We start from the raw sequence: 13,176 nt of genomic DNA, 5'->3' as shown, positions 1-13,176 counted from the left end.
ATTTCCTTCCTTCACTTCATCTATCTATCTATCTATCTATCTATCTATCTATCTATCTATCTATCTATCTATCTATCTATCTATCTATCTATCTATCTATCTATCTATCTATCTATCTATCTATCTATCTATCTGTCTGTCTGTCTGTCTGTCTGTCTGTCTGTCTGTCTGTCTGTCTGTCTGTCTGTCCTTCCTTCCTTCCTTCCTTCCTTCCTTCCTTCCTTCCTTCCTTCCTTCCTTCCTTCCTTCCTTCCTTCCTTCCTTCCTTCCTTGTACATTTCTTTCAGCCTTCAACATGCTAGCGGTGGTGTGTATGGATGTTCTGTTCTTTTCCAACCTCCGCACTTTTCTCGTATTCACTGCGTCCTGCGCACCCTCCCTGACATTCATTTCTGCCATCTTGCACTGTTCTGAGAAATCAGCATAAGCAAGTCGGACAGCGTACGTCACGCGCTCTTTTATTCCGCTGAGCATTTCTGCTATAAATGTTGTGACCGCGGTCGTCGGGATGATTTTATTGCTTTCCCGCGGGATTCTCGTTGCTTTTTTCGTTGCCATTTCTCGTGCGCTGCAGCTGCTGTTCATGGCAGCGCCGCTTGTACGCGTGCCCTATGTGTCCGCTTTCATAGGGACTCTCACAAGAAAGGGCGGTATGTACAAAGGCTCTAGAGTGACTGCACACATCTCAAGCGCACTTGACGGTATAGCAGAAACTCCAAGACGCGCGACTACAAAATCTCGTACGCACTGGGCGTGGATAAGTAGTTAGGCCCATTCCCCGCCTCAGCTCCAGGTGGTTTTTCGCCGCTTTAGGGTGTTCGTGCGGCCGCGACAGCGCGATAGTTTGATCCTCCGCAAAATGAGAGCCAGGCTGAGCTGAGGGCAAAAATGAAAGGTCAGAGAGCAGTGAAGGCAAGCGCGAGCCGACTGTGCACTTCTCTCCCTCTGAAATGACGTTGTGTGCGTACGTGTGTGTGCATATATGTGTGTACAGGGTGGACGGTGAGGTGGGGCGAGGGAGGAGCTAGGTTAATGAGTTGCACATCCCTGTCCTATGTGTTATGCTGTTGTTACGTCATTAACCCGTTAATCTTGTCCTTGATCTGGGTTATTCAAAGAGGCGGAAATTACCAGCAGGAGAAATGAAAAGCCATATTCAACCAATTAACGAGATTTCAGTAATTAGCTTACTAATAATTTCTTTTGCAGCACGTATAGCAGCCGGTGAGCTTGAAAAACGTATCCACTTAAAATGAATTTCCAGCAAGACACCAGTTTCGATATATTGTTTCCCAAAGTGGGGGGCGAACTTTTGTGCTTCAATGCATAAGAGACAGTTTTGTTATAAAACTAAGTGGAGCAGCGCGTTTTTACGGCGAGTTTGATGTCGCATGTCTCCTAACTGATATCATTCTGTAAATTCATTCCAGAATCTTAAATATGTGTGAAATTAGTTAAACATGCGTTTCGATTTCTCGTGCAAGTGATGTCGGCCTCTCCGAATGATCCGGCTCAAGGACTATAACTATGCTATCTACGACAGGCAATTTCTAAAAAATTTGTAGTACTTAAATCTTATGACTCCGTATAGTCCTACAGCTCCTGCCTTTTTCACCAAACACGACGTTAGTGAATTTAAGGCGGTCTTGAGGCGAAACGATTTTCACGTTTTCTTCGATACGTCGTCACAAATCCGGCACTGCTGAATGTGCCAGCACGTTTGCTGCGCTGCTTGTATGTATAGTAAATTGTGCTCACCAACCTTTCTTGGCCAGTGTGCCGAAGCGTCCGTATATCCAACAGTCAAAAGTGGCATTCTGCGCGACACCTGTTTTACACGTGTACAGACACGTTCAGTATCAGCCACGACACGGTGCGCGCTCCTAAACTTACCGGGAGCTCCGAAATACGAAAAACCGGAACTGCACACCTTTCTAATGAACCCGCCGTGGTTGCTTAGTGACTATGGTGTTGGACTGCTAAGCACGGAGGTCGCGGGATCGAATCCCGACCATGGCAGCCGCGTTTCAATGGGCGCGATATGCGAAAACACTCGTTGGCTTAGGTTTAGGTGCACGTTATTAAATAACCTAGGTGGTCCAAATTTTCGCTGTGCCCCCACTACGGCGTGCCTCATATTCAGATCGTAGTTTTGGAACGTAAAACACCGTATTTAATTAACCGTTCCAATCACTGCAATTTATTATACCAATTTTTCGTATGCCGGCACTGCTGAGCAGTCTGGGAGCACCTTCGACTATACGGCCGTTGTGTTGCTGCTCACATTGAACGCGAGTGTTGGTTAAACGATTTGTACAGGGCAGAGAATTTGGTAGCAATAATAATAACAAACATTTAAAAAATACGAAGCGTTGTCAAGAGGATATATAACATATAGGGGATTCCCGCAAGTGCGGACGTAGCACAAGTAAAAAAATCGGACAGGACAGCGTTGTCCTGTCCGTTTCTTTTACTTGTGTTCGCGCCTATGCTAGCTGGAATCCCCTATACATTCGCCAAGCACCAATTGGCCCAGCGAAGGATATAGAACAAGCGACATGAAAACGAACAAATAGCTCAAAACTGCACACGAGAGTAGTTATACAGTTTGCCTTCTGTTTTTTTTTTATGTCCGGTTGTTAGCGCTGTCTTCTTATTTGACCCTCCAAATCTCGTCCGTGTCAAGCAGGTACTGTTTCCACTTTCTCAGCATTACGTAGATAACTTGCTTAACAGCTTCTTCCTTGCACCGAACGCTCGAACAGAACCTGACTGTATTTTCCTAAATCCGACGCACGTTTTTCTCGCCTTATTTCTCTTTCCATGCTTCGAGTCTTTAGAGCCTTAGCGGAAGCCGTTTTCTTATTTAACCTATTTGAGCATTAGTACGCAACGTCCAAAAGGAATAACCAATTGAGAGATAAATCTCACTGACTGAAGAGCAAGTGTTTTACAGTCGCAAAATTTGCGGTGCGGAGCCGCAGGCATTAGCGATCGCCGCGTTACATGTAGCCATCGCAATAAAGGAGCAGAAAAGAAACGAATAGCTTACGAAGTATAGGGAGTTGCAGATGCACCGCCTACTTGGAAGTGCTTGTACTCGCCCTTGGAGTTTAAAAGATAGTCCGGGTGCTTACCCGACCGCAGAGACAAACCGGTTTCCCACCTCGCCTTTGAGCTATATATTCGGCTCTGTGGCGTATCAAACCCATTTCCTTTATCGATGTCGGAGACACAATTCCTCGCTACACAATTTTAATGACCGAAGAAAACGAATAAAATTGCAGTGTAGCGCTGGTAAACGCATATAATGCAGCGTTCGTATGTCTCATTTCTCTCTTAATGGTGATAGCGACGTCACAAATCACACAATAGTCGTCACGTAGTTCCTTGCTTAGGTTAGTCGGTAAGTTTCTCATAAGAAAATGAAAAAAAAAAGACGATCATTGTACCCGGAAGGTTCAAGCTGATGACTTTTCAATAGCCAGCTCAGTGATCTAAACACAGCACCGCATCAGTGTTTCATTTATTTTTCTTTATTGGCTGCCAAGCAATATTAACAGAAAATAACACTTCCGCAATGCTGCGTATATATGGTGGATGTCTCACTAATGTCCTATTGTGCCTTAAGGTTCTGGATGTACGAAACACTTTCAAAATGATTTTTGCTTGTCGACTTTATGTTATTATCTGCGTGCCGCACAACCACATGCAGCCTTGCTGAAACAACGGAGACTTGAAAGCATGAACACGTTGTTTGAGTTCTGCATAGCACCACAGTTGTATTGGTCTTATTTATTTGTTTCTTCTTTAGATAATTCTGCAGAGTCGGGGTAGAAGGTGCATGTTACGCAACTCGACGCACGTGCGGCAAGGCAAGGCTATTTAAATGACGCGCCGCTTGGCGCGTGCTGCCGGAGAACTGTCGAGTCTGGCTTCGAATGCATTCGAACGCTGCGTGCGATAGGGAAAAGGCCCATTTCTTTACATGTGCAGCCAAGTCCTTCGCGTGATACATAGTAAACCTAGAACATTTGCCGAGATTTATGTCAATGAGCCGCCTTCACACAACTTAATACGTCAGCTCGTTGTAAACAAGTTTATCACAGGAAGCGTCGCTCAGTTTTGACGACCGCCATTGCACATTCTTGGCTCTCGAAAGCGAAGAGCCTGAAAATTCTTTTTTCTTTAAATACATAAGAAGAGGCGTTGGCACATTTATGTGACGTCGGCTGTTTTTCTGTTTCGTGAGACGGTCGTACGCTGCTCGGCTCAGACGTAGGCGTTCATATACAGGGTGTTTCAGCGAACACTTTCAAAATTTGTTAAATGTAGTCTGTGGCAGATATCGCAATTCTAATTCATGAGCCGGTCTACTCGAAGCGGCGAACACTACTTGCGCAAAAAATTGAAATGAAAAATGGACTAATTAACAAGAATACACTAATTAACGTTTTAGCTAATTATCTTATGACCCATATTGCAATTCACAAATGCTAGCAGCGGACTTCGCAAGGGGGATCAACTTGGAGCGAATTCTCAGGACGACACGGCTTTCGAGATATAAGTTCTCGAACTTTGCGGAGAAATGCATTGGCGTTCCAGTTACTTGTGTGCTTCAGTGGATGAAACTACGTTTTGTTAACAAATTAACTGGAACGCCAAATGCTTTTCTCCGCAAAGTTCGGGAATTTATATCTCGAAACTGGTGTCATCTTGAAAATTCGTTCCAAGTGGATCCGCCTTGTGAACTCCACGATTAGAATTTGTAAATTGCAATATGGGCCATAATGCAATTTGTTAAAATTTAATTAGTGAGTTTTTATTAATTAGACGATTTTCGGTCTCAATTTATTGTGCAAGTGTTGTCCGCCACTTCGAGTAGACCAGCTCATGAATTAGAATTGCGATATCTGCCACAGGCAACATTTAAAGATTTTCGAAAGTGTTCGCTGAAACACCCTGTATATAACCGAAAAGAAATGGAAGATATTCTACTGTGAAAAGAGAAGGAATCATGAGCCCCTGGCTCAACGATGTGTTCAGAGATTCGCATGTGATCCTGAGAAGAGCACTCCGTATTCCTTGAAAACTTTGGGAAAACTCCAGCGCCACCTACAGAACTCTTGAAAGGTTTTGAAAAGCGCGAAGAACCTGTAGTGCTTCACAGCCTGATGAAATGCAGGCTGCACGTAGCTGCAAATGCGCGGCTCCTTGGTGCTGTTCGCAGTGGGAGAGAAAATTGGTGGCCTGGTTAGTGGTGGGCTAAGTTTGCATGCAAGCTGATGAGTGCAAGTTTTCTTAAAGCGACCTAACGTGACGTTACGTATCTGTTTTGAAAAAGGAGATTAAAAAAAAGATAAAAGGCAGGGAAGTCAACCAGACACGCGTCCGGTTTACTGTACTCTACGCCTAGGTAAGGGAGTCAACACTTTCTGGTTCGAATTTTTAGTTTCCAAGTCAGAAATCTATATTTCGTGCATCTGAATGACAAATGACACACAAAAAAATAATTTTTGAGAAAATTCTCAGTACAATTTTTCGCAACATATTAGATACTTTTTTCATGACTTGCAAACGAATCAAGGCGTTGGTGGCAGCGCGTCATTCTTCAAAATTGTTATTTCACAATGATAACGTTGTGAAGTATAGTCACAAAATATTTGAAGATCATTTTTGTGCCACCCAAAATTAGAGATGCGTCCTATAGGCACCATGACGCAAACCTGCCGCACATAGGCCCAACCCCAGCATGATTCGACGCATGGAGATTTGTGAAATATCCGGAACAACCGCGTTTCGCGCTGTACCAAATTGACAAGTTATGTAATTAGAGTGGCTGACACTAGGATTTCTAAGGTTAGATGTTGTGTTTGTTTTTATCTGTGTCGGTTATTTTGTGTTAAAACGTTATGATTCCTGCGGGAATCATCGAACCGGAAAGGTTAAAGGGATGTAAAGAATGAAATAAAAAATAAAAAATAAAAAAGAAGAGAGAGCATTGCGGGCGCGTCCATCTGGAAGGTGTAGATAGAGAATATAGTCCATCAGTGAGGTTTGTTGATTTTAGGAACTACAGCAATGTACAGTCGTCATCAATATGAAACGGAACAGTGAATTCTTTTTCTAAATGTCTATAACTCGTGCTGCATGGGTTGAAATTTAGAAATTTGATACATAACATAACAATAAGGTTTAGATTACATTATATTATATTATGGGACTTTACGTCTAAAAACCACGATTTGATAATGAAATAAGTATTCCTGTTGAACTTTTAGTATCACCGAAAACATTTATGAAACGCACGTGTGTAGGCCCTACCTGTTTTTGGAAAAAAATTGAGGTGTTCCCTTTAATATTGACGATGACGGCACGTGTAACTTTCTCAACTTGTGCCGCATGAGGCCACGATCAGAGGACTTTTGTCATCGAGAATGATCGCGAGTACAGGTGATGTAATGTGCTGCGGAATCGACGGCACTGGTCATCGTATCAGGGGAAGGATGCAGCGATATTCCAAATGTGGACTCCGCACGCTCGGGGCTGTCACACGAAGGTGTTCCACCCGTCCGTGTAGAAATTCATCACATCTGCGTAGAAATTTGTTGAGCGGAAGTCGCCTGACGCAGAATCTCTTTCGTTCAATCGCCGCTAAGCTGTCAACGCTTGTTTTCCCTGCCGTGTGCCTTACGAATGCAACGAACCGTGTGCGAGACTGACATTTTGACGAACGTTCGCGAGTAGACTAGGCTGTCGGTTGTTGTTCCCGCTGCTTTTGCAAGTATCGTGAGGCACACGCAGACATTTGTTCAAGACGAGTTCGTTCAACGTGGCTCTCTTCGAGCACTGAACTTTCGTTCGGGACAGCGCGTACACCAGCCAAAAACAGAAAGAAAGAGAAAGGAGCCAGCGACTCATTATCATGACGCGTACAAAGACAGATAGACAGATGCTGCACACGCGCGATCTACCGCTGCAGGGGCGCTTTTCGCTCCTACGCGCTTCGTTGAGCGGCGATCGGACAGCTTGAGAAGTGTTCCCTTGGAACACTTTCAGGGGGTCACGTATGCAGTGAGCCGCGAATATGTGAGTTAGGACCGACTTGTTATTTTTAGTGCGATAGCAATTTCATGCGGACTCTCCAGGCGCATTTCCATCGTCTTGCTGTTCCGCTATGGTCAGCGCATGCGCGGAGGCTTAGAGCGTCTCCAGAGGCTCTCGCTGCGTTCATGGCTGCAAAAAACGCCGAAGTGAAGGGAATGCACCGTCAACACCGATCAGTCAGCTCGGCGACGGAAAAAGAAATGAACGTGTTCGTTCTGCCTTCCGCTGCTGGCACGAATTTTGTGTGCACGAGCACTACGAGCGCACTAGCGTTTCTGCTGAGCCTTCCTGTCTTTCCTTTGCCTCTCTCTCTCTCTCTCTCTCTCTCTCTCTCTCTCTCTCTCTGTGCTGCACTGGTATAAACAGAGCGGACGCCCACTAAACGAAAAATAACTCTGGCGTTTCACGTGCCAAAACAGTAATCTGATTTTTAAGACAACGCAGTGGCCGACTCCGGATTAATTTTCACCACCCGGGGTTCCTTAACGTGCACCTGAATCTTCGTGCGCGAGCTTTGCGCGAAATGTGGCCCGTCATGCCCGGGAATCGAACCCTCGACTTAGAGCTCAGAAGGGCAACGCCACAGCCACTGAGCTACCACAGCGGCTTGTTGCTTGAGTTGAATGAAAATCTCCCGAAGCGCAAATATTAAATGACGTTTCCGCCCTTTTCCCTCTTTGTTCAAGCGCAATGGGGAGTCAAACTACTGCAGTAACGCGGAAGGTGGGCTCGGTGGTGTGCGGCTTAATACGCTTATGGTAGTAGAAAAAAAAAGCATCTCCATGGCTTGAATCAGCCGCTTATCAGATGGTCCGATCTCGCTTAAAGAATCACGCGAATGGAGAGTTGTCCTTGAAGCAAGCGCTGACAAAATCGGCGCAAATTCCGCTCGTACAACGGTTGAATAAGAATGTCGTTAAATACTTCGTCTGATGTGCCTTTTCATTGTGAAGTCGGAACGTGCACAAACATTACAAAATGTCTCTGCAGCCAACGTTTCGACTCGCATTCGTCCGAGTCATGACAAATACATATTCCTTTGTCGAAACGTTGGCTGCACAGACATCTCTTGTTCGACCACTGTTATACCTTTTCGTGGTGAAATGTCCGATATGTTCAAAGTCTCGAGGATTAAAGAAATATATGTTTCATCCTCGTTAATGTTTGCTGTTCCACTGTCCCGGTATCGTCGTTTTTCTTTTAAACTGTTTGTTTCGTTTTCTTAAATGGCAGTTTAGGCAATCGTTCCTCCTTTCACACGGCAAGAAATAGGAACGTCATTTTCTCATCATAAAGTTGACATTATCCGGGTTAGGAGGCACGTGTGCAAGACAAACGAAAATGCAGCTCGTGTCCCTTACCTACTCGTGCTTCGAATATAATATGAGACCTGTCCTCTGCTATCCTTACGCGGCAACGCATATTTGATTTTTGCATCAGCCGTTTCGTTTCCATGCACGAACACATTTGACCACACTTAACATTCAGTATATATGCTGAAAAAGTAGGACACTAATGCACTTGCAGCGTGACAGCTGCATCTTTCTTTTCTTTATCTTTCGGAACGTTGTTTACCGCCACCCTACACAGCTTTGACGACGTACCTCTATTTACGTCGTCGCCCATGCAGAAGCCACGCACTTTTACGCGGACATCACTCATTCCTGCGAGATAGCAGCGTTCCTTTCCAGGCGAGCTATGCTCGCAACGCGCGCAGAGCTTTCCTGTAATCTTTCTCGGAGGTCATCTCCGACTACTGCGGCGGGAAAGGACGTCGCCGTCGTTGCTGTGCAGCGGACTACACGAGTGGCGAGGAGTTGAGCGTGCACGCGGTTTGTGACAAATGCAGCCCACTCGACTTGCGTGCCACCATTCTTGCTTGCGCGCGCGCGCCCGGAGAGATAGCCTCGCCACGCACCAACAAAGCCTCTCATCCCAACCTCGACTCCTCTTCTAGGGCGCGCAGCGGGAGCGTAATCCCCGCAGGGCGTTGGTCGCCGCCGACGACGACGCAAGCGGCGACGCTGTGCGACGGCGTAGTAGTATGTGCGCGCGGCGTGTGCGTTCTCTTCGGCGCCGCAGCAGCTGCCGTCATCCGCGCAGCAGCAGCAGGTGTTGGAGACGCGCTCGCTAACGCGCGGATTGTTCCACACGCACGCGCACGGAGAGCGCGCCCGGCCTCCTGCCGTTTCCTTCTCATTCGTTCGACTCACTCCCTCTTCGGGCGGTGCAGCTACGGGCCAGGGCTTGCCTGCCGGCGACGGACACGAGAGTCCAAGTGCGAGCGGCTGTTACAGAGCCACGGCGGAGAGGCGTTTGTGAGCAGCGTCGTTGTGCGTCCGCTGCCTTCTCTACACGATACTTGGCGCGAGCGTGTGCTGCAACAAGACGTCACTCGTCTCGTCTCGAGAAACAGAACAAGATCGGCCGCCCACGACGACACGTCTGAATGCCCGAGGCCTCCCGTGTTCTCGCACTCGCACCGACGAGTCTCGAGTGTGCGCGGTCGCGACGCTGCTGTCTTAACGCGCGCAGAAGCGTACAGTAGCAGCACCAGCCGCCGCCGATATGCGCGCTGTCGGGAATCCGCTGGTCGGCGACGGCGTGCCAACGCGTCCGCCGTTCGGCGCCGCCGACTAATGGGGACGGCAATCTGGACGACGACTCAGCGAACGTGTGCTGCATCCCGGTCTGCGAATGGATCGCGACAGGACGAGGTGAGAGAGGCTGCCACTTGCAGACGCAGTTGGTATGGTGCTTCTTCTCCGGCCGGAATCTGATCTGAGGGCGACGACAGCGGCTCTGCCCCGCCGTTTCCTTCATTGATGACACTGTGGAGGCCTGCACTGCTGCTGCTGCTTATTGGCGTAGCCTTCGTTGCTTCGTGCCGCGGCTGAGATAGCATCGTTGATTTCTCGCCACGTCTCTAATGACGGAGGACCTAGTGGGGCACGGGCCAGAGTTTTTCATTTGCACGAACTGACCCGCTGGTCCTTTCATCAGATCGAGTGTCCGTGAGGCGTTGATGCATCGCCCTCAGGTTTGCTTTGCGTGTATGTATGTACGTGTGCTCCCTTTGAAGGCTTATATGGCGGAAGCGGCCGCGCAAGGGCACCTGACGCGTGCGAGTGTCTTCTTGCCGGAAGAGGTTCCAGCTTGTTTGTGCGAGACCGTATGCTAGTGACAACACTCCACAGCTGGAATTGGCGAAAGGAGAGAGACTGTCGCCGCCAGGTGGCTCCTACGCGACTTTCCGTTTCCTTTTCTTTTAATAGCGTTGTGTGTCATTTCGACACCGATGTGTTCGGTTGGTCCGCCCGATTTTCACTTTATTTCAGCGCAAGATTTAGACGTGGCAAAAATTAAAGTGTGTGTGTGATTAACCGATCGAGCGGTAAATTCGTGTATTCCCACTTATAGAATCTAGAACTAAAGTTGGCCAGAAAACGACTTCATAGTCCTTCAGAGCATAGCAGCGCCATTTTTTCGTAACATCGGCCTTGAGTGTATGATACCGTCGCTGGCTCTATAGCCTATCGTATACACAGCCAGCACGCACTTGTTCGGGTTCATATCACCAGAGTTAGACCCGAAATCGTGTGGACAAACCTGACATCTGTCTCGTAGCTATTGGGACGGGACCTCGTTAAGTCGGAGCTCATTATTAAAAGTCATCCGGCAACTGACCCATCATATGGTTTTCCCAGTTTTCGTACTGTATCCTGTCTTTCCCGGGAGCATCCCGTGGTAGTGGGCATGTATGCAGTCTGTTCCATGCATGCGCACGAACGACAGACGTTGACTGCTTCCCTGGCTCGTCTGCTTTAGTGAACTGACGTCTGTTCGAAGCGCTATTACCGGGCCCTTGAAGAAACTCTAATTTTAAAGGGGTTGTGGCGGGATATTCGGACGAAACACGTCGTTATCTGCAACAGAGCCTATAAAATACTCTCGCGAATCACGAGTCTGGAATCGAACCTGTAATTAGACTTATCGGTTATTAAATACGAAGCATTTCTTGGTTGACACTTGCCGCTGTGTTAGTGTCTATCTACGTAGCCGCCTACGGCTTGGTGCTCTCATGGTCGTTTCGTTAACTTGGTATGTACCAAAATTGGCACAGCATGACAAGAGCGTATGACGAACATAAATGATAGGTCGTGACATTAATGTCATGACATGCGTGTCATGTAGGTCATGAAACAGCCGCCTACGTGTTGGTGCTCTCATGGTCGTTTCGCTAACTTGGTATGCTCGCCGCACACTGCTTCGCATAACATCGACTCCCACAGGGCGTGGGATGTGCCGGCTTTTTTGTATATCCTTACGACTACAGTTTTCTAGCCTCATCGTCACGTGGCGTACATTTTCTTCTCCTCCCCCTTTATTTTCGCGGAGAGTAGTTTGGTATAATAGCAATCAGCACTTGGACGACTCTCTGAACTTTACTGTTAACATAGGTTCGCTATCTTTCTTTGCTGATTACAATTAATGGTTTGCAGTTCATTTTTATGTGCCGCTGCATCAGAAGATAAGGATCACCGAGTCACAAACCATTCCTTTCTTTTTCTTTCGGGTTATGGAAACAGTCAGCCTTAATTAACGTTCGCCGGGCAGTTGAGCCTGCCACGCCAGTGTCATTTGAATTCATGACGATCGTTTGAACTGCGCACAGTAAACACGGTGTACATAGATTACAAGGACTGGTAACTAATACATGGACTTTGACGTGTGACAAATATATTGCGCGCTCGGACTCTGCATAGGGCATGGTCTTCGATTTTAATTTGTAACTGCCGTCCATGCTTGACTAATTACGGATTTTTTTTCTTTTGTCGATTGTTTCTCCTTTCTATAGTTTTATTCATTTTTTGTTTCTTTTTCTTTCCCTCGTATTTCTCAGACAATATGTGTTTTTCATCTCATTTCATTTATTTACGCTCAAGGCTGTTGCCTACTTATTCAGTTTTTATGATAGTAGGGGAGAGGGAGAGGAGGGAGCGATAGCTGACCCGTGGGTGGGTTACTTTCCCAGGCTCGCTTAAATTAATAATCAAAGCGAAACAAGGACATCACTGTTTATATTCCAAATGGACGTGTAACGGCATAGTCGCATTTGCTGCGAGGGGCGCCAACGGTAACTCATGTCCTCGGCGTTCTTGCTATATTGAAAAGTGTAATAAGCAAGAGAAAGCCCTGTCGTTTCGTAGCATCAAAATATCACTCTGCTTTGAAATTAGGTGGAGAGAAAGAGAGAGAGAGAGAGAGAGAAACGAAAAGGGCAAGGTAGGGAGGTTAACAAAGGATGTACCCGATTGGCCGCCCTGCAATAATAGATAAGAAGGATAGAGAAGAAAAATAATAAAGAGTCAGTCATTCGCAGAGTCACTCGTAGAGGTATCTCCAACGTCAGAAGCGCCCGTGCAGTACAGTGGCCTTCAAGAAGTGCAGAAGGGCTTTTGTGGCCTTTCGCATGTAAGAACGCGTTGTCCACGGCCCCGGAATCTTTTCCTCAAATAGCACTCTATTATCTAACCTGCTAAATTTAGCTTGTAGAGTATACGTCGTTGAGCGTCAAAGGATGGGCAGTGACAGGGAAGGTGATCTAGAGTCTTATCACGTCCGCACAAATTGCACGCCGCACTGTTGGCCATTCCCGTTAGGAATGAGTAAGAATTTGCAAATGCGACGTCCAACCACACGCGGCGGGACAGTCCATGTGACGGGCGAAGTCGCAGGTTAGGGTCGAGAGAGTGCAAGCGTGAGTTGGTGAAACACGCTGAATTCCATCGCAGAGGTCTGATGTGGCGAGCAAGTGATCGAAGTTGCCGCGCAGCGTCCGTTCTTGAGGTGGGTATAGGCTACCCGCTGATGTTTTCGATGAGCCGAGCACACAGCTTCATCTGGGCCGTCATTGCCAACAATTCGGCGGTGGCTCGGCAACCATCGAAATGCAACGCCGCGTCCTTTCTCGAGTGCGTGGTCATGAGCGTGCCTTATTTCGTACACCAGCTGATCGTGTAACCCATGACGCAGGGCAAACTGCAGAGTTTGTAGGGCTGCTTTAGA

At 47.2% G+C, this 13,176-nt stretch overlaps 1 protein-coding gene across 6 annotated transcripts in view; it reads left to right on the top strand.

The window, feature by feature from the left end:
• LOC142572185 (adenylate cyclase type 5-like) overlaps positions 1–13,176 on the top strand; it is a 308,272-nt gene that overhangs the window by 180,308 nt on the left and 114,788 nt on the right. Inside the window, exon 1 of one of the 6 annotated variants that reach the window (XM_075681120.1) lies at positions 9,161–9,824. The exons of the other annotated variants lie outside the window; for them this stretch is intronic. Coding sequence (XP_075537235.1) covers positions 9,805–9,824 — 20 coding nt within the window. The 5' untranslated portion in view covers positions 9,161–9,804. Of the gene's footprint in view, positions 1–9,160; positions 9,825–13,176 lie in introns of those variants that run through there. 6 annotated transcript variants of the gene reach the window in all.

This window comes from Dermacentor variabilis, chromosome 2, assembly GCF_050947875.1.
Source record: "Dermacentor variabilis isolate Ectoservices chromosome 2, ASM5094787v1, whole genome shotgun sequence".
Lineage (NCBI taxonomy): Eukaryota > Metazoa > Arthropoda > Arachnida > Ixodida > Ixodidae > Dermacentor > Dermacentor variabilis.
This window is presented reverse-complemented; position numbering and strand designations above follow the sequence as displayed.